Source organism: Balaenoptera ricei, chromosome 14, assembly GCF_028023285.1.
Source record: "Balaenoptera ricei isolate mBalRic1 chromosome 14, mBalRic1.hap2, whole genome shotgun sequence".
In the NCBI taxonomy this organism is placed as follows: Eukaryota; Metazoa; Chordata; class Mammalia; order Artiodactyla; family Balaenopteridae; genus Balaenoptera; species Balaenoptera ricei.
In genome coordinates this window covers 11,189,708-11,211,530 of record NC_082652.1, presented here as the reverse complement: position 1 = coordinate 11,211,530, position 21,823 = coordinate 11,189,708, and the positions used below count along the sequence as shown (strand labels likewise).

Genomic DNA, 21,823 nt, shown 5'->3' with positions numbered 1-21,823 from the left:
TTTTTAATCTTACAGTACAGTACCTTGAAAAGTACAGTAGTACAGTACAACAGCTGGCATACAGGGGCACATTCACATCTTTGAAATCTTGCAACTTGAAGGTTTGTATGTAGGGGAGTTACTGTAAAGTTATGTCTTGAATGAGAAGTTAAAGGGATAGGCTCTAGTGTTAATGCTTAGGGCAAAAATTACCTTAAATTTCCCTGGGTCTTTACAAGGGCAAAAGACAAGAGATAAGTTATCTTGTTTCTGTTTCTCTTTGCATTTTGCTTGTGACCTTCCTTTTTATGAGGCATTGAGGACAAATTCTAGTGTGATTGGTTTTAAGAGCTGCAGGATAAATTTTTCTCTGTTTCTCATAATTGAATTCATATAAGGTAAATGTGTGTGCATTGACAGTACACTGGATACAGTATATGTTTAACTGATTTATATATATATTATATTTCTATACATATATAAAATCTTATAGGATCCAAGAAGTGGCTGGAGGGCCATCAACCACTCTGAAATTGTATGTAACTTAAAAATGTTGTTTATTATCTTCCAGAAGGTCTTTGTTTCAACAAAGCTAAGAAATCACATTGGTCTAGTGTGTTTATAATACTGTAGGGAAGGAAAAAAAATCCTTTCCTCTACTTCTTAGGTTCTTTTCATGGGGCCTGCAAATTAGACTGACAAAAAACAGATTAACAGGAGAAGTGTACAGATTTTACTTGATGTTAATATTTTAATTTTTTTTAAAACATGCACAGAGGCCTTCTTAGAAAAGAAATGAAGACTGAAAGAGGTGGTTACATCTGGGCAGTTTATATACCATTTTAACAAAAGGCAGTACATTTGTGGAGAAGTAACAAGGCAAAGGAAAAGGGGTTTGGGCTTTTAGGGGTAGTAAATTGTGGGAAGGTAAATATGTGGGGGAACTAATAGAAGATAAGTGTTATTTTAGTAAAGTTTTTTTGTAGTAAAAACCCATTTTGATGCTGAAGTTCTAGCTCCAGTGATAATGGTTGTTTCACCTTCTTCTGGTATAGAAGAGGCGAGGGGAAGACTTTCACAAAGGGAAATTTATGTTCTACTTTTATGTAAATGGGGGGGAGACCTAGGAGCTCTTTCTGTGTTTGCTGCTTCTTAATTGCTTTGAACTCCAAACAATCCTTATGCCAAAGTGGCGTATTTTGTGTGCCATGTTCTGATTCTCTTTAATACACACAGGGATATCTCACTAATCTTGCAATCTTAATTACTTGAATCAGTTCTGAAAAGCCAAAAGGAGTTAAGAAAGGTCTCTTATGAAGCCAAATAAATGTCTTGACTACTGTCTGGGACCCATATTTGAAGCCTGTTCATTCTTTGAAAACAGTGCTAAAAAGCCTGTGACTGACCAGAAGCAAAAACTTGATAGAAGTTTTTGGGTGGTGGCAGGCTCCTTGGCAGTGGGAGTCATACTTGAAAACCATCTGAGGAAAAGGGAGAAGACAGATGCTATGGGAACAGGTTTGGGGATTCCTGACCTGGCCACAACCCCTTCCTTGGAAGCACCCCAGGATCCCTGCTGAAAGTGTGGAACCCAGGGCTCCCATGCTGATTCCAGGTGCCTTTTTTCTCCTGGTCAGAGCTGATTGGACTAGAGGTTGACACCTGACTATAGTTTAGCCAAATAGAGTCTTTGTTTCTTGAGACTCTGCATAAAGAGAAATGGAAGGCAGCCATGTTGGAGCTGTTAACGGCATGGGAATGCATGGGCCAACGTTGGTATCACGGTGAAACTGCACAACGCAGATTGGGACTTGAACCCACTGTCCTTTAATCGAGATCACATACCTGGTCTCAGGACTTACAGAAGCTCGGGTTCTTGATGTCTCATTGCAGAAAGAATTCAGTGAAAGACAAAGTGATAGGTAAGAAGTGGATTTATTTAGAGAGAAAACACCTTTCGTGAACAGAATGCGGTCTGTCTCAAAAGGTGAAAATGGCCTTGGGAGAAACACACTCCACAAAGAGTGTGGGCTATCTCAGAAGGCAAGGGGCCCTGAAATATGGGGTGGTTAGTTTTTATGGGCTGGGTAACAAGTGGGAGGATTATTCCAACTATTTTGGGGAAGGGGCGGAGATTTCCAGGAATTGGGCCACCGCCACTTTGTTTTTTTTTTTTTTTGGCTGCATCGGGTCTTTAGTTGCGGCACGTGGGATCTTCATTGTGGCACGTGGGATCTTTTGTTGCGGCAGGCAGGCTCTTCGCTGCGGCACGCGGGCTTCTCTCTAGTTGTGGCATGTGGGTTTTCTCTCTCTTGCAGTGTGCGGGTTCCAGAGCAGGTGGGCTCTGTAGTTGTGGCGTGCAGGCTTAGTTTCCCCACGGCATGTGGGATCTTAGTTCCCCGACCAGGGATCGAACCCACATGCCCTACATTTCAGGATGGATTCTTTACCACTGGACTACCAGGGAAGTCCCTCCACTGCCCAATTTTTGATCTTTGATGGTCAGCTTCAGAACTGTCATGGCGCTGGTGTCATTTAGCATGCTAATGTATTACAATGAGCATATAATGAGGCTCGAGGTCCACTGGAAGTCCAGTCTTCCGCCATCTTGGACCTAACTGGTTCCAACCAGTCTTTGTCATATCCTCAACGACTCTGTCATTCTTTTAAAGGCTGTGCCCTGGGCTTCCCTGGTGGTGCAGTGGTTAAGAATCCACCTGCCAAGGCAGAGGACATGGGTTCGAGCCCTGGTCCGGGAAGATCCCACATGCCGCAGAGCAGCTAAGCCTGTGCGCCACAACTACTGAGCCTGCACTCTAGAGCCCGTGCTCCGCAACAAGAGAAGCCACCGCAATGAGACGCTCACGCACCGTAACACCCGCGCACCGCAGCAGAGTTGCGTCTGCTCACCACAACTAGAGAAAGCCCGCGCACAGCAACTAGAGAAAGCCTGTGCACAGCAACGAAGACCCAACACAACCAAAAAAAAAAAAAAAAAAGAGGTTGTGCCCTGCCCCTTCAATGGCAAACTAAAGCCCAGGTGGGCTTAAATTATGGGGGAGCAGAAGAGCGAAACTTGCAGAGGAAGCTGATTTGCAGAGCAATATAAATTTATTTATTTATTTATTTATTTATGGCTGCGTTGGGTCTTCATTGCTGCACGTGAGATTTCTTTAGTTGCGTCGAGCGGGGGCTACTCTTTGTTGCGGTGCTCAGGCTTCTCATTGCGGTGGCTTCTCTTGTTGCGGAGCATAGGCTTTAGAGCGCAGGCTCAGTAGTTATGGCACACCGGCTCAGTAGCTGTGGCATGCGGGCTCTAGAGTGCAGGCTCAGTAGTTGTGGCGCACGGGCTTAGTTGCTCTGCGGCATGTGGGATCTTCCCGGACCAGGGCTCGAACCTGTGTCCCCTGTATTGGCAGGCAGTTTCTTAAACAATGCGCCACCAGGGAAGTCCCTGCAGAGCAATTTAAAGGGTAGAAAGAAGCCAAGAGGACAGAGCCGTATGGGCCAACAACTTTCTGGGTCCTGTGAAGGTACCCCAGTGGTTCTCAACGGGAAATGATTTTGTCCCTCCCCTCCCCAAGGGGATATTTGGCAATGTTTGGAATCATTTTTGATTATTACAACTGGACTGGGCGAAGGGGTTGCTACTGGCAACTAGTGGGGATGTTGCAGGAGAAGGGGGGAGTGAGAGAATGGTCATGTCCCAGGTCTCTGGCGACTTCTCGGGATGGGCCACCGAGTGAGCGTCCTTGGCTTCACACACAAAAGAATTCAAGAGCAGCGAGCCAAAGTAAAAGGAAAGCAAGTTTATATGGAGAGATACACATTCCATAGGCGGAACTTGGACCCTCTCAGAGGTGAGAGTGCCCCGGGGGTGTGGGAGTGGTTACTTTTTATGGGCTTGGTAATTTCATGTGCTAACAGGTAGGAAGAATATTCTAACTGTTTGGGGGAAGGGGCAGGGATTTCCAGTTATTGGGCCACTGCCCACTTTTTGGCCTTTTATGGTAAACTTTGGAACTGTCATGGCGCCTGTCGGTGGGTGTGTCATTAGTATGCTAATATATTACAATGAGCGTATAATGAGGCTCAAGGTCAACTGGAAGTCAGATCTTTCTCCATCTTGGGTGTAGCTGGTTCTAAGCGGTTTTTGTCGCATCCAGTTTTTCTCAATGGCTGTGTCCGCCTCCTCACTCTTTTAGCAGTTGTGCCCGGCCCGCTTCCTTCTTGTCTCAGGGAGAAGCCAGGGATGCTGTTTAAATGTTCTATCCTGTGTTTTGGGGATGCAGAACAGCTTCCACAACAAAGAACTGTCCAGCCCAAAGTGTCAGTAGTGCTTAGCTGAGAATCCCTGAGGCAGCTTTATTTTTCTGTCTGGGTCCTTAAAATATATTCCACCTTTTTAATAATTTTTAAAATTTTTATTTTATTTTTTGGCCTCATCACACGGTATGCAGGATCTAGTTTCCCGACCAGAGTTCTAACCCGTGCCCCCTGCAGTGGGAGCGCAGAGTTTTAACCACTGGACCGCCAGGGAAGTCTCTAAATTCCACCTTTTTAAACCTATCCTGAGTATATTCTCCTTCTCCCTCACTCTCTCATAATAATACTAGCTAACATTTATTGAGTGCTTACTATGTGCTAGCGCCACGTTAAGCACTTTCCAGAGATGATTACATTTAATCTTCAAAACAAACCTTATGAGGCAGGAATATTTTTCACTCATTTTATAGATGGAGAAAGTGAGCCACATAGACTTGGTTATTCTGCCCAAGCTTGCCTTGAATCCAGTCGAGATCATGAATCCAGAAAATTTGACTTCAGAACTTAAGCTCTTAACTATTATGTATGGAGACTAAGGCCAAAAAAGTTATACATAAAAAGCTATCATAAGAACTCAAAAGGCTAGTAGCTTTGGGAGGGGAGCATTTAATTTAGAAGTTTCAACTTCTCAAGAGCAACACAAAATAATGTCACCTTAGAATCCAATAATCAAAATAATTACCATTTTTCAAGTGTTTACTGTGTTCAGTACTTCTATGCTTTGTGAAAGTGAGCTTAGAAGACTGGCTTTATTATTATCCATATTTTACAGATGAGGAAACCAAGGTACAGAATAGTGAAGTAAATGTCACAGAGTAAGTGGCAGCTGAGATTTCATCCCAGGTGGTCGGCTCAAAATCTGTGCATTTTTCCAATCATGTTAGGCTACCTCTCAGTACAAGCAAGAAGAAACATTTACAGTGTCAAATGTAAGTCAAGACTCTTTTATTTTATTTCATTTATTTATTTTTTAATAAATTTATTTATTTTATTTATTTATTTTTGGCTGCATTGGGTCTTCGTTGCTGCGCACGGGCTTTCTCTAGTTGCGGCGAGCGGGGGCCTCTCACTGCGGCGGCTTCTCTTGTTGCGGAGCACGGGCTCTAGGCGCACAGGCTCAGTAGTTGTGGCACGTGGGCTTAGTTGCTCCGCGGCCTGTGGGATCTTCCCAGACCAGGGCTCGAACCCGTGTACCCTGCATTGGCAGACGGATTCCTAACCACTGCGCCACCAGGGAAGCCCAAGACTCTTGTATTTTAAAAGACGGAATTTAAAAGAAGGGGCATGGGGAAGGAGAGAACAATGTGAGCAAAGATTTGAAGGTATGTTAACGCAGGTTCAAATTCAGGGTATCCAGTAATGCTGCTGTGTCTGGGATGTGAGTGAAGGATGCCTTGGATGCTTGACTTAAGCCTGAAATGGTAAAGTGGAGCTAAAACGGAATCTTGGAGTCCACAGTGAAAGTTTGAAGCTTATTCTGTTGGTCCAGGAGAGCCAAAGGTTTTGGGGCAGAGGAATGAAGATTATGGTTATGTATGCTAGAAAGAGCCCCCTGTGGCAGTACAGAGTATACAGTGAGGAAGTAGAGTCCAGGAGAACTGACAGCTCAGACTGACCTAGACCAGAAGGAAGGGCATGGTGAAGCTTTGAGAAATGTTTCAGAGGTAGAAATGTTTGGCTCAGCATTTGGCTGGGTTTAGTGACAAGAAAAGAAGATAGGATCCTAGATGGGGACTGTGTGGCTGGTGAATCTGGTAAAGGAATACAGCAAATGGGACAAATGAAAAATGCATTTTTAAAAAATAAAAGCAAAACAACATGACTTTTGACCATGTAGATGGAATAAAAGTCTTCAATCCCAATCCCCAGAAGTAACCCACTTTTACCTATGGTATAAAAATATGTTTTAAGAAAAATGTGTGTGTATGTGTGTGTGTGAGTGAGTGTATTAATCTTGGATTATATTATTCTACAACTTTTTTCCCCACAGTATATTATCTGCATCTTTCCAAACCAATTAATGTATATTTACAACATTATTATTAATGACTATGTAGTATTCCACTGTAGAGGTGTATGTATTAAGATTCATTTAGCCAGCTGAGTATTGATGGAAATTTGGGTTGTTTCCAGTTTTTTGGGGGAGGGAGTTATTGTTGTTATTACCAGTGAAGCGATAGATGTCTTTGTGTATGTCTTTGGATTTTTGTGCCAGTGAATTTATAGGATAAATTCTTCTAAATTTCCAGTCAGCCAGGTTTTTAGAAGCAATTAATGAGTTCTGGTTTGGTCAAGTTAAGGTCAAGGTGCCAAAGGCCAAAGCTCACTATGGATTCTCCCAGATCATTAGTAACACAGGTTAGGACTTGAAGAAAAGTGACAACTACAGATTGCCAAAAGCAGAGCTATGAGAAGTTTAAGCCTTCATTGATTTAAGATAATAAACTATGCTTCTAATCTAAATAAAGATATACTAGACACATTAATTATAAAAGGTTCTCAGTGTACTGTGAAAGTGTATATACAGCACATAAAAACAATTCCATCTTAAATTTACTGTAAAACTAATACATTATCTATGATAAATATTAATTAAACATCCAAATTTACCAAGTGTCAATGCCCTTTGGCTAAAGACCACCAGGAACACACTTGCAGTTGAACAAATTGGTTTTAGTATTCATTGCAGTGAGGGGGGAAAGGCACGATGGGAGCTGTGGGGTATCTCAGTAAGAAGGTTTTAAAAAGGACTTAGTATGGGATTTGGACTTAGGTTGGGTGATTTGGGGCGGGTTTAAAGAACTGGGACTTTGCTCTGGACTGGATACTGGCAGGAAGTGGGAGTAATTCTATGATTGGGCATCTTAATAAATCTTATCCAAAGGGAGAAAAGGCTGATTGAGCTCATTTGGGAAATCAGTAAAGAAGCAGCAGCCCCTCATATTAGACAGGGTAGGGGAATTTTGGTCATTTTTGTGGTTTGGACGGTGTTCATGTTTGGTCTGTGTTCCATTGTCTTGCTCCCCTGTGGTCTCAGAGTGGCCTTGTCTGATATTGATGTTCTGTGCAATTGTTTATCTTCAACAGGAGAACACCAAGCCCTAGCCGTGAGTGCCAGCAGAATGGCTCATAGCAACACCGAGGCCAAGCTGATAGTAAGTACCAGCCCAACTCTTACATGTCAGGGCAGCTTCTTTTCTCCTTCTCAGGAGGAAGTTTCCACTATCTTTGCTTGGCTAATCCCTACTCAGCTCGAGGGAATTCCCTGCCGGTCCAGTGGTTAGGACTCTGTGCTTTCGCTGCTCAGCATGGCAAAAAAAAAAAAAAAGATCTCAGCTCAAACCTCATTTCCTAATGATAGTCTTTCCTCATCCATCCCTCCGCCCTCCCTCCCCTCCCCCCCCAAAATAAATATATCAGGTCTTCCTGTCACACAGTCATTAACAACTTCAGCTTCTCCTTTGCAGCACTCATCACAATTGTCATTGCTTAATTATGCCATCAGTTATCCAATACCTGTTTCACCAGCTCACCTGTAGACCCCACGAGAGCAGGGACCATGTATGTCTTGTTCATCTCAGTAGATGCTCATAATTAGAATTTGATGAGTGAACAGTGAGTGAGGTAGTGAAGCTTCTAGTGTGTGTGGATTGTACCTCACTCATGTCTGTATTCTAAGAGCTGTAACAGTGCTTGGCGCGTAGTAGGTATTCAGTAAATATTAGTTTTACGTGTCAACTTGACCGGGCCATGGGATGCCCAAATTGCTGGCTAAATATTTTATCTGGTTATGTCTGTCGGGATGCTTCTGGAAGAGATTAGCTTTCGAATTGGTGAACTAGGTAAAGCAGGTGGCCCTCCCCAGCGTGGTGGGCCTCATCCAATCCACTGAGGGCTTGAATAGAATAAACCGGTGGAGGAAGGTTGAATTAACCCTATCTGACTCTCGGAGCTGGGACATTGATCGTCTCCTACCCTTGGCCCTCCTAGTTCTCAGGCCTGTGCACCTGGACTAGAATCTATACATCAGCTCTCTGGCTCTGGGGCCTTTGAACCACACCACTGGCTTTCCTGGGGCTTCAGCTTGCAGATGGCAGACTTCTCAGCCCCCATAATCATATGAGCCAATAGCTATAATAAATCTTTCTCTCTTTCTTTTTCTTTCTTCCTTCCTTCCTTCCTCCCTTCCTCCCTTCCTCCCTCCCTCCCTCTCTCTCTCTCTCTCCCTCTCTCCCCCCCTTCCTTCCTTCCTTCCTTTCTTTCTCTTTCTTTCTTTCTTTCTCTCTTTCTCTCTCTCTCTCTCCTATTGGTTCTTTTTGTCTCAAGAACCCTGACTGATACATGAATTAATGACCCAAGTCTTTTCCTTTCATTTTATTCTGTCCAAAGAAATCATTACAGTGGCTTCAGAGTTATCCCAAATAATTGAGTATGTTCAATGCAGATGTAGTTGGTGGCTCAAGTGTGTAGAGTGATTAGCCAAAAACCATTTTGAAAAATATTTGACCAGAATTTTCTCCTCTTTGCCTCACACACCTTTTTGTATCTATCAGAAGCTCTGTACAGTCTCAGGTCAAATAAAGGCCCTCAAGACACCAGTGACGGCTATCAGAGCTCTGCACACTTCATTGGAAAGCCATAAACACAATTACTAGATCATTAAAACAGAAGCTTTGAAGCAACATGCACAGCCTTGCCTAGTTGGGCATGAACGGTGTCCTGCCTGTGCCTGTGCCTCCCTGTTGGACGCCACCTAGGAAAAGACAAAGGGTTGGGAACTGAAATGTCTCCATGGCAGGTGCAAGGATGTCTGGCAAAGAAGACCTGGGTTCCACTCACACCTCCGATGCCTCTTGGGTGGTACATTAACCAGACTCTCTGAGCCTCAGTGTCCCCACTGAAAAATAGAGTATTGAGGATTGATTGCATTAATGCCTTCATTCTTTTTTTTTAAATTAATTAATTAATTAATTAATTTTTTATCTTTGGCTGCATTGGTCTTCGTTGCTGCACACGGGCTTTCTCTAGTTGCGGTGAGCCGGGGCTACTCTTTGTTACAGTGCGTGGGCTTCTCATTGCAGTGGCTTCTCATGTTACGGAGCACGGGCTCTAGGCACACAGACTTAAGTAGTTGTGACATACGGGCTAAGTAGTTGTGGCTCGCGGGCTCTAGAGCTCAGGCTCAGTAGTTGTGGCAGACGGGCTTAGTTGCTCCGCAACATGAGGGATCTTCCTGGACCAGGGCTTGAACCCATGCCCCCTGCGTTGGCAGGCAAATTCTTAACCACTGTGCCACCAGGGAAGTCCCTGACTTCATTCTTTACCCCTTGTATTAGTTTGCTAGGGCTGCCTTAACAAAGTACCACAGACTGGGTGGCTTAAACAACAGAAATTTATAGTCTTAACAGTTCTAGAGGCTAGAAGTCTGAGATCAAGGTGTTGGCAGAGTTGGTTCCTTCTGAGGGCTGTGAGGAAGGATCTGTTCCAGGCCTCTGTCCTTGGCTTATAGATGGCATTTTCCACATTTCCTTCCCTGTGTCCTAGTCTGTGTTTAAATTGCTCCTTCTTATAGGGATACAGTCATATTGGAGTAGGGCCTACCATAAAGACCTCATTTTAACTTGATTATCTCTGTAAAGACCCTATTTGCAAATAATGTCACATTCTGAGATAGGACTGAATGTCACATTCTGAAGTTAGGACTTCAACATATGAATTTTAAGGAGACACAGTTCAACCAATAACAGCCTTTGCAATTCCTCCTATAAAAGAGGTGGAGTGTATTTCCCATCTTTTGTTTATTTATTTAGTTTTGTTTATTTTTTAATTTATTTTGGCTGCACTGGGTCTTAGTTGCGGCACGTGAGATCATCCTTGCGGCACGTGGGATCTTTTAGTTGCGGCATGTGGACTTCTTAGTTGTGGCATGCGACCTCTTAGTTGTGGCATGCATGCGGGATCTAGTTCCCCGACCAGGGATCAAACCCGGGCCCCCTGCATTGGCAGTGCCGAGTCTTATCCCCTGGACCACCGAGGAAATCCCTCCCATCTTTTAAATAATCTGTGTGGGCCTTGTGACTTGCTTTAGCCAAAGCAACGTTAGAGGCTATGCAAGCAGAGGTCTGCAAAAATGTTTGTGCAATTGCCATGCGAAAATTTCCAGGCAAGCCTGCTAGAGGAGGAGAGGCCCATGTTGTGGAGCCTGAGTTGTCCCAGACATCCCAGCAGAGGCCATCCTAAATCAGCCAACATCAAGCCAAATCCCAGACGTGTCAGTGAGTCCAGCCAAAATCAGCAAAGCTGTGTAGATAACTTGCAGTTACCCACAGGCTCGTGAGCAAGGCAGCAAAATCAGATGAGCCTCACCTTGGTCGGCTGAACCCCACATAAATGTTTATTGCTAAATGTTCTGGGGTTTTTGTGCTTGCTTGTTACTCAGCATCACTGGGGGGAATATATGACTGATACAGGATTGGAAGTACCTACTCACTGAGTTGTGAGGACCTGTGAGAGAGCACATAAGCATTAAATAAATGGTAGCCATGACATCACAGTGTTTTATAAACGCTTGAGTACTGTGTAGAAGTAAAGAGTCATCAATATACAATAACAGGCTGCGTAATAATAATGATAAGAGAGTTGGCATGAACAAAACTAATGAACTGGGCCCTGGTTATAATGTATAAATATGAGCCTACACTCATGCACATAAACCATTCATGAGATTATATGATGTCTGCACCGTGTGGATTCTTAGAGGCCACTTATGAGAAAAATGATGCTCAGAGAATCATATCGACTCACTGCAGGTCACATAACTAGTAAGTGGCAGAGCTCCACTACAATTTGAGATATTTATGATTTGTCCAACACTGGAAAACATGGTATTTTTATCATCTCTTCCTAAGGAAGCTGTTGGCCTTAAAAAACAGAGATGATCATTCATCTCTGGAAATCTTTTGTCTTTGTTTGAAGGTTGAAATGGGGGCAGAAAGGGAGATTAGGCATCCCTCCCTCCATCCTTCCATCCACCCCTCCATCCAGCTATCCACTCATTCAACAAATAATGATCGAGGCCCTACTATGCATCAGGACTGTACTAGGCACCCTGCTTCTCTCTGCTTTCCTTCCTCCTGTTGTCCCATTCTTTTTCTCACCAACGCGTCCTCCTTCATTCTCCTCTGTGAATGTTGACAAGTATAGGTTAAAAAAAACCTCCTTACTTGTTAGGACAAGTCTGTATAAGATTGATGCTGATGGCTTTAGTTCATTTAGAATGTTAACTGCTGTGAGCACAACTTGACGCACCTCAGTTTTGTTCTGCATTTTTGAAAGACCATCCAGTCTAGTGGTTGAGAGCGTAGCAATAAGCGTAAATACTACACTGTAGCTTTCCAGATGCCCAAATCGGACACTGAATATTACATGTTTCCAAAGTTCACAGTTATTTCCTACCCTTCTCCATCCATTCACCACTTTTTATCACCCACCGTGGGTCAGGCTCTGTATGACTGCACTGAACCTGTGGGTGGACACCAGTTGTGCACAATTATATAGAGATTATCATATGCCAACACTGTTCTACATGCTCTACGTGTATTAACTCATTTAATCTTCACAACAACCCCGTGAGATATGTACTAGTGTTTTACAGATGAAGAAATTGAGGCACAGGGGAGTTTTTACCCAAGGTCGAATGGATGCATGAATGGTAAGTGGTAGAGCTGGGGTTTGCACCCTGGCATCTGAATCCAGAGCCTGTCTTGGATTCTGCCTCTCTAACCTCTCCTGACGTTACCACTGAAGACCATATCCTCCTCTGGACCACTGCGGGACGATTCTGTGCTGCCACCATTCTTAAGTGTGCCAAGTGGTAACACTGATGCAGATGTGAAGGGAAGTGCTTTTTTTATTCCATATATATGTATTTAAATTTTTTTTTTTTTCTTTTGGCCACACTGCATGGCTTGCGGGATCTTAGTTCCCCGACCAGGGATTGAACCCAGGCCCACGGCAGTGAAAGCACAGAGTCCTAACCACTGGACCGCCAGGGAACTCCTGGGAAATGCTTTTTTTTTCAGAGTAAAACCACTACATATCCTAGCCTAGAATTTGAATCCAGGTCCCCTCCACTCATGGACTCACCTGTCAATCCCACAACCTTTCCAGTCTCACCTTTCTTCTGAAACTGATCCTCAGCAGAACATCAGCGATTACCCATCTTTAGACTAGAAGACATCAGGGAGAGGAGGAGGAATGATGTCCAAAGACATCTCATTCGAGCTCCAGTTTCCTCATCTGTGAAATGGGAATAAGTTAACTGAATGGTATAACATCAGGCTCTGACTTTTATTAAGTGCTTCGTGTGTGCAGGCTTTGTGCCAAATGCTTTGCCATTTGCATGCTCCCATTTAATCCTTAAAGCAACATTATGAGTAAGGCAGACTCAGAATAATTCAGTAACCTGTCCAAAGTTACACAGCTAGTAAGTACGCAGCAGAGCTTGGATTCAGAATCAGGCTGTAGAACATCAAAGATTTCACTCTAATGCAACACCAGTGGTTCTCACTGGGGCAATACTGCCCCCTAGGGCTCTTTTCAGAAATTTATGGGGACGATTTTGGTAGTTATGGTGATGGGGAGTTACAAAATCATGACTTTGGTATGATTTGCTTTAGAGGACCAGGCGAGCTAGACATTTAGCGATGTGTGGGGAAGATCTGTCCTGTGTCCTGCTTGACCTGCCAGTACCCTGCCAGACCTTCGTGTAGGTGAAAAACTCATTTATTGTCATCTGAGCTTGTTTTACATATAGAGTATATTTTGCATGGTTTTAGCACATTCTGATTTTTCTACAGTATGCATCAAGGGATGGTTGTAGTTTATTTTGCTCAAAATGTTATCCATAGTTGTATACCATTTCCAAAAAAAATCACATCACCAATGGAAACATCATTCAAGGTATTTGAGGAGCCAGCATCACACCCCTGAATCAGCTTGTATTTTATCTGTTATGCCCACAGTGGCTCTTTATTTATATGCCATCATCAGACTACCTCACTATGTCTTCTAGCATTTACATATGTAATTGATTTTTGAAAATTATACATGTATGTAGGTTATACTGTCTCTGAATTTCATTCTGTGACAGTATAAAGGGCACATTACAGTATATTTGTTATAAAAGGGTGGGTAGAATGGATCATTGGTCCCAATTCTTCCTCTCTCCCATAATGGAATTACACATCAACACATTTTGCCATGTGACTTTGTAGTACTTCTCAGTAGAGTGGGTGGAGAGTATTTATGTGCCTCACTGGTTTGGGGCTTAGCCATGAAACTTGCTTCGGCCAATGATACCTGGACAGAAATGGAGGGATGCCAGTCTTGAGCCTCGTGCTCAAAAGGCATCATGTGCTTTCACTCATCCTCTCGTTCTTTTGATATTTGCTGTGAGAAAATGTGTGTCCACTGCTCTGTGGAGAATGGAGAGACCCTAACCTGGAGCCAAGCTCATGGGGTCCCAGATGAGCTCAGCAGAACCACAGCCAACCACAGACTCATGAGTAAAAAACATACAGTAAGTCCCCTACATATGAACCTTCAAGTTGTGAACTTTCAAAGATGTGAACGTGTGTTCACATGTCCAGTCACATAAGTTAGTTCACGTGTCTGGCGTACATTGTCACATGCGTGCATCCTCTACAAGTGGTTGTGCTTTTGTATACTTTACAGTACTGTATAGAGTACAGTAGTACAGTATCTTTATTTCAAGCCCAGGATGTGTGAGTGAAATTGCAGCTTGCCTTCAGTCTCCTATTGCTGACGATCCTTCAGCTCTACCATCTCCCACCACCTCTCCCTTCTCCAGTCAGTAACTCTTCTTGCCTGTTCACTCGATGCCTGCCCCGTATGCCAGCTGTTGTACTGTACTACTGTACTTTCCAAGGTACTGTACTATAAGATCTAAAATGTTTCATTTTTTGTGTTTGTTTTTTATGTATTATTTGTGTGAAAAGTATTATAACCTATTACAGTACAGTACTATATAGCTGACTGTGTTAGTTGGGTAGCTAGGCTAACTTTGTTGGACTTATGAACAAATTGGACTTATGAACTCACTCTTAGAACGGAACTTGTTCGTATGTAGGGGACTTACTGTAAGTTTTTTTTCCTTGTAAGTCATTGAGATTTTTGAGATTGTTATGCACCAGAAACTGACTGATACAAAGAGATGTTGGGTCTGATAAGATTGATAAACATTTTATTCTACTATTCCTCCTGTACGCAAAGTGGTTAGCTCAGGTCTTGGAATACACAGAGTGAATGCTTTCCAATAGGAGTTCTATTAACGTTGATGAATGGCCAGATGATATTCTGATACCATGTTAAAGGGGATTATGGACACACAGCTTTTTAAATCCTTAGGTTTAGGGACTCTGCAATTACTATTGAACTCTCCGACCACCATGGTAAGTGCTGGTGCTCTGGGAGGGTGTAAATTCACCAAGTGAGCAGGTCGGAGATAATTGATGAGTTCTCTTCTTTAAAGGGTGATCTGGCACCATGGAAGTGACAAGCATATTCAGCTTTGTGACTGTGGATTATAATTACCAAGTTATTAACCGGAGCATTATGTGAAAGATTGATGGTTCTCGCTCAATGTAATGTGTCCTTTAAATGCTACATAATAAGTTAAACGCAAGGAATAAATAAGTTCTATGGCTTATTTATGGGGTAATTACGGGATATTTTCAGCTCATAAACTAGGGCATCTGTAGAAACCCAATGCTGTGGAGGAGAAAGAGCTCTGAATTAGAAATAAGGAGACCTGGATTCTCTGTCACCTGCCAGCTAGTGACCTTGAACAGGTTATGACTTTGCTCTGAGCCCCAGTTTCTTCTGTTTGGAAAATTGAGGGGTGTGTATGCATAAAAATACCCATCTCATAGAGTGGTTGTGAGGAATCATTGTCAATGACATGATTATATAAGGTGCTGAGCTCCGTGCCTGACACGTATTAAGTGGTTACAAATGTTAACTATCATTATACCATCATATTTGAAATATCAGATTTGGCTCTTCTAGTAAGAGTTTTCCTATTTTATGTTTTTAGTCAATAAGAAATTGGTACAGTTTACAATAGACCATCAATGAATTCATATTAAAAAAAATCCTTTAATTATCCTCTGCTTAAAAAATTATCAGAGACTTGAGTAAATTCTGACAAGAATAAAGGAGAAAATGTATATCATCCATCTAACCCACCATCTAAATATAACATTTTAATGTGGGCTCCTAGTCTTTTTTTTAAACCCATGTATAGAATTTCTTTTTTAAATCTGAAATTGGAATCATGCTGTACATGCTGATTTGCCACCTGCTTTTGAGATGTTTCCAATGTCGTTAAATATTCTCCTAAAACACCCTTTTTAATGACTGCAGAGTAGGGTGTTCTTGAGGAACATTGTCTAAGTGGAAGAGTTATTCGCAGAAGCCTACTTAGCCCATTCACTTAAATTATACTTTCAGACGTTCTGAAATCTTCATTTCAAATTGGTCTTAAATGGGCCAGGACTCGGCTTTAAGATTCCTCTTTACCCCCTCCTTCCTCCCCAGCCCCCAGGTTTTCTGTCAAGTAGTTAATGATTGTACTAGGCACTCATTCAGTAGGGGAGCTCTCAGTCTAAAATGTCGCTGGAAAGAATTGTCGTTCAAATAATCGCCCTCTCATTTCTCTGCTCAGCTGAGTTTTTTTTTTTTTTTTAATTGGGTTCACTCTTAAAGTAAGGTCCATCTACAGGTAAGACTTTTCTACTAGCCTTCTTAAATTACCTTACTTGCTGCTAACTAGCACTTTTTCTCTGAATAACCAGAAGAAATAGTTCTTTCTGTCCCCTGTACCTCCCACAATCCTTTTGGGTGGTTTATTGTCTCCTAATGGTAGTATTTGAGTTGATTTTCGGTGATGTGTACATAAACGTTAAAAAAATTAATAGTTATGTACTTACCTTAATGTAGATTAGAAATATTATGACAGTAATATGTATCTAATGTATAATATATATGGTATGTAGTTTATCATATATATGACATGTAATTTATCATATACATGTTGCAGGAAGGGGGACCCCTTCCAGGTCCCGAGAGCGGGCTCTTTCTAACACTCGGAAATGAATTATCCGAGGAGACACACGTGCTGACAAAGCAAGAGACTTTATTGGGAAGAGGCGCCCGGGTGGAGAGCAGCAGGGTAAGGGAACCCAGGAGAACTGCTCTGCCACGTGGCTTGCAGTCTCGGGTTTTATGGTAATGGGGTTAGTTTCTGGGTTGTCTCTGGCTAATCATTCTGACTCAGGGTCCTTCCTGGTGGCGCACGCATCACTCAGCCAAGGTGGATTCTAGTGAGAAGGATTCTGGGAGGTTGGCAGGACATATGGGCTGGCGTCTCCTCTCTCCTTTTGACCTTTCGCGAATTCTTCCGGTTGGTGGTAGCTTGTTGGTTCCGTGTTCCTTACCAGGACCTCCTGTTGTAAGATAACTCATGCCAGTGGTTACTATTGGGTATGGCCAGGGCAGGCAGTTTTGGTCAGTGTTTCCCCAACATATGTGTTATGTGATATAGTGTGTCTATATCTCTTGTAAATCAACCTCGAGATGTCATATTATTGCTTACGGTGTGGCAGAATTTACTGAAGCACGAAATTCATTCATGTGATAATAACATGGCAAAAAGTCAGAGATAGTATGGGAATTTTGGTAAACTTGGTGATTGCCATTTTGACAACTGTCATTTGGTATTATAGTTGACAGTGGGTAAATGTTGTTCTGGTTCAAGCCACCATCATCTGCCTGGACTTCTAAAGCCCCTTCCTAACAGATCTCTCTGCTTTCACTCTTGCCCTCCTCCCATCTGTTCTCTATACAACAGCCAAAGTGATTTTTTTCAAGGCAGATTGAAGAACTCTCCTCATTAATGTCTGTCAAAGACTTCCCATTGTTCTTAAAAATCAAAATCCTTAACATTTGATTCTCACAACAAGGCTGTGAGTTAGGTGTTACTATTCTTTTTTTTTTAAAACACATTAATTTCTTTTTTATTTATTTATTGTTTTTGGCTGTGTTGGGTCTTCGTTTCTGTGCGAGGGCTTTCTCTAGTTGCGGCAAGCGGGGGCCACTCTTCATTGCGGTGCGCGGGCCTCTCACTATCGTGGCCTCTCTTGTTGCGGAGCACAGGCTCCAGACGCGCAGGCTCAGTAGTTGTGGCTCACGGGCCTAGTCGCTCCGCGGCATGTGGGATCTTCCCAGACCAGGGCTCGAACCCGTGTCCCCTGCATTGGCAGGCAGATTCTCCACCACTGCGCCACCAAGAAAACCCAGGTGTTACTATTCTTTTACAGATAAGGAAGGAGAAAGAGTAAGTGACCGGCTCAAGGTCACATAGCTAATAAGTAGTAGAGGAAGGATTCAAACCCAAGTCTGGGTTTCTGTTTAAGACATCTTCCAGTGCAGGTGACTGCCCAGTCAGTCAGAGGAAGGCAGGTATGTCAGCTGGTGGTGTTTGGTTGGGAGTCAGTGAAGCAACACGACTCAGACTGGCTTAAGCAAAGGAGGAACTCTATTGGCTGAAGTAACTAAAAGGTCAGCGTATGGCTGGATCCAGGCGCATCGTTCTCTCTCTCTCCATCTCTCTGTTCTGCTTTCTTTGAGTCGATCCCATTCACAGACTAGTATTCCCTTTATGGTCTTACAGTGACTGCCAGCAGTTCCCAGGAATATGTACTTTTGTTTCATGTCTACACACAACAGGAAAAGTAGGACAGTCTTCATCCCAGCATACCCAGCAAAAGCCTCACTGAATCTCATGGGCTCACATGATTATCCCCGAGCCAGTCATTTTGACCAGAGGGATTTAATGTTTAATGTGCTCGTTGAATTGGACCTGGGTGGTATGTTCTGACCCTGGGCTAGGGATGGAGCCCCACCTGTAACACATTGGATGAGAACACAAAGATGGTATTCCTCAGAGATAATTCAGGATCCTTTGCTAGGAGAAGAGTGAATGGATGCAGGTTGGCAAAAACTACAGATGTCCAACCTAGGGACATGACTGTGAGTATTAGTGTGGGCAATTCAAAGATGTGTAGAAAAGAGGAGAACTAGGTAGGAAAGGAGAGAAATGAGTGGGTTTTGTATATTTGGAAGATGGCCACGTGGGATGATGGTGAGTGGTTGCATGGGGTGATGGTTTTGTCCCTGAGCAGAAGCAAAGCTTAGTTCCCCACTTGGTCCCCATTCCTTTAAGGCTCCTGTAGTGGTCAGATCTCACATGCTAAGGTTAAGTGCAAACAGCAGTTCAGATTTAGGGGAGTGAGAGGAAGCTGGTAGTCTGTTTTGTTTCCAGAGATCTTTTTTATCCCTTTAAAATGAACATTTATTGTTCTTTTCTAGTTACAGAAATAAAACATATTCATAAAAAGGGAAATACAGGAAACACTTGGTAGGTACACAATAATTATGAAGTGACTGAAGGAATAAGAATAAAAATTACCCATAATTTTGTAACTCAGAGGTAACCTCTTTAACATTTTTTTCTGACCTTTTTCTATGCGTGTGGATATACTGGTTGTATATAATGCATATGCATAAACACAGGTATTTTAAACAAAATTTTGGACCTTACATACAGTACTCTTTAGAATTAGTTGGGTTCCCCCCCCCCACTTCAGCAGTGCATCATAGACAGTTTCTATGCATTAAATGGTTTTGAAAAATAGGAGTTTTTCAAAAAATAAGAGTATTTTTGAAAAATAGTGTTCCTGTACATGTACATAGTGTAATTAATTTAACCAGTGCCCTGTTATTGGACATTGGTAGTTTGAAAATTCCTCGTATTATAAATAATAAGGCAAACATCCACATGCACAGACATCTCTATTAATTTGTCTCAAGCACAGTTTTAAAATTTGTAATACATGTCACCAATTTGCTTGAGGGCTTTTGTTTAAAGATGTACTTAAAATATTCTAAAGTTAGAAAAGGGTATCAGGGTAAATAGTGAATAAATCCTAGCTACTTCCCCTTCCACTCCCTAAAGGTACTTGCTGCTGGTAATCTAAACATATTCTTGAAGACCTTTTTCCATGTGCACCCACATCAAGCATACACCCAGGTTTGTTTTAATTTCTTTTCCAACCTTCCTAATCCACTTTCTGTTTCCATGGAGTTGCCTATTCTGGACATTTCATATAAATGGAATCATACACTATGTGGTCTTTTGTCTGGTTTCTTTCTGTTGGTATAATGTTTTGAGGTTCATCTATGTTGTAGCCTGTATCAGTACTGTATTCATTTTTATGGCTGAATCATATTCCATTGCATGCTTCTACCACATTTGTTTATTCATTCATTAATGGACACTTGGGTTGTTCCCATATTTTGGCTTTTATACATAATGCTGCTATGAACATTCATGTACAAGTGGATATACTTAAGAACTGTCCCACTGGAGACGAGACTTCTTTGATGTGGGTATTGGACAAGATGCTTTCCTGGACCACTCAGTGTTCCAGGGTGTTATGGGCTGAATTGTGTCTCCTCCCAAATCCATATGTTGAAGTCCTAACCCCCAGTACCTCAGAATGTGACTGTACTTGAGATAGCATCTTATGGAGGTAATTGAGGTTAAATGAGGTCATTAAGGTGGGCCCTCATCCAATGTGACTGTTGTCTCTCTATTTTTAAGAAGAGATTAGTACACAGACAGGTATAGAGAGAAGACCTTGAATTTGGACTTCCAGCCTCCAGAACTGTGAGAAAAATTTCTTTTGGTTAAGCCACCCAGTCTGTGGTACTTTGTAATAGCAGCCCTAGCAAACTAAATGGACAGGCTAGGTAGGGGAAGTTCCCATAGGGACCTATTGACTCCTGCTGGTCTAGCCTGTGGAATACTTGAGTATTATTTACAACGAGATCATCAGGTCACAAGAGGGTAATGCTGATTACAAAAGAATGTGTTGCTCATGGGGGAATTTCAAGGAAAGATTGGGAAGATACTGTTTTGAGGCGGGGCTTTCCTTTAAATTATCTTAATGTATTTCACATACTCTAGCCCTGAATTTGGCAGTGAGTGTGTGTGTGTATGTGTTTTCAAGACACAGGGAAAGGGTGGGAAGAAGGGGCTGAAGAAAAAGAACAGATCAGACTCCTCTCTGTCTACGTGTTGCCTTTAATAAGGGAGAATGACACAACTGGGAGTTTTTACGGCTGGATGTCTATTCGAACTTGACTGGACAGGACTCATCTTTCAAAGCCATTCTGAGTTGGCTTTAACACTCTCCCTGGAATAGCAATAGCATCAGCAGGAGCTTTTGCAGGTCAGGCCAACTCTGTCTCCCTGACAATAAGATCATCCTATCTGGATCCAGGTACTGCTTAACCAAGTTATATACAGAATAATTTAAAGCCTCAGCACTGTGGATTTGGAAATCAGCTGAAGGAACGACAGCTTAAGGGCTGATTTATGCCTTATTTGTCTTGGGGGGGTAATGGGAAGAGTAATTGAGCACATGAGTCTTAGGCAAAATTGGTATGAAGACATATAGGAGAGGATTGTTATATTCCCTGATTATGATGATGTTAAAGACTTGTCTTCATCATCTGGGCAATATTTTGATATCCATTCTGGTTACTTCCGGTAAAAAATTTTATTCTATGTATAAAATGCTTCATGCAAGGACATTTAGGGCCTTCTGAAGATCTATTTATCCACTCATCTGTAATCAACCCACCCATGTATCCATCTACCCGTCCATCAGTTCACCCACCTATCCATTCACTCACCCATCTGTTCACCCACATATCCCACATATTCACCCATCCACATATTTACTCATCCATCTACCCACCCATCCATCCATTCCTCCACCTTCTTAATATCTCTTCAGTGTAGTAACTTTTCTCCATCCCAGTTTTCTTCCCTGAAAGTCTAAAATAGCCTCCTCACTGGTCTCCTTGCCTCCAACGTTTCTCATCTTTCATCTTTTGTCCACATTGCAGCCTGAATGATCTCTCTACACTTCAGTTTCCTCATTTGTAAAAGGAAGGAAATAATATTTATTTCTCTGGATTATTGTAAATGGGATCATCATTTATTCATCCAACCATGATTTATTGAGCTCCTACTTCATGTGTCAGTCTCCATTGTAGGCACTGGAGATGCAGCAGCAAACAAGACAAGCAGGTCCTGCCCTTGGGAAGCTTTCTTCTAGTGGGAGAAGCAGGCAGTAATTGCACAATCCAACAAATACATGATGCAATTTCAGATAATGACAAATGTTTAGAAGAAAAATGGTGATGTCCATGAAGTGCTTAGCACCATGTCTAGCACATATAGATGTTTAATTTATTTAAAATTTTTCTTTTAATTAATTTTTATGGGAATATAGTTGCTTTACAATGTTGTGTTAGTTTCTGCTGTACAGCAGAGTGAATCAGCTATACGTATACATATATCCCC

The 21,823-nt window shown here is 42.4% G+C and overlaps 1 protein-coding gene across 6 annotated transcripts in view; it reads left to right on the top strand.

Annotated features, from left to right (window-relative positions):
• Positions 1 to 21,823, top strand: part of SUDS3 (SDS3 homolog, SIN3A corepressor complex component) — a 374,523-nt gene that overhangs the window by 76,225 nt on the left and 276,475 nt on the right. For 2 of the 6 annotated variants that reach the window (XM_059894292.1, XM_059894293.1), the window contains exon 13: positions 7,393 to 7,460. The exons of 3 other annotated variants lie outside the window; for them this stretch is intronic. In XM_059894292.1, coding sequence (XP_059750275.1) covers positions 7,393 to 7,438 — 46 coding nt within the window. In that variant the 3' untranslated portion in view covers positions 7,439 to 7,460. Of the gene's footprint in view, positions 1 to 7,392; positions 7,461 to 21,823 lie in introns of those variants that run through there. One more of the 6 variants, XR_009497248.1, reaches the window with a different exon arrangement.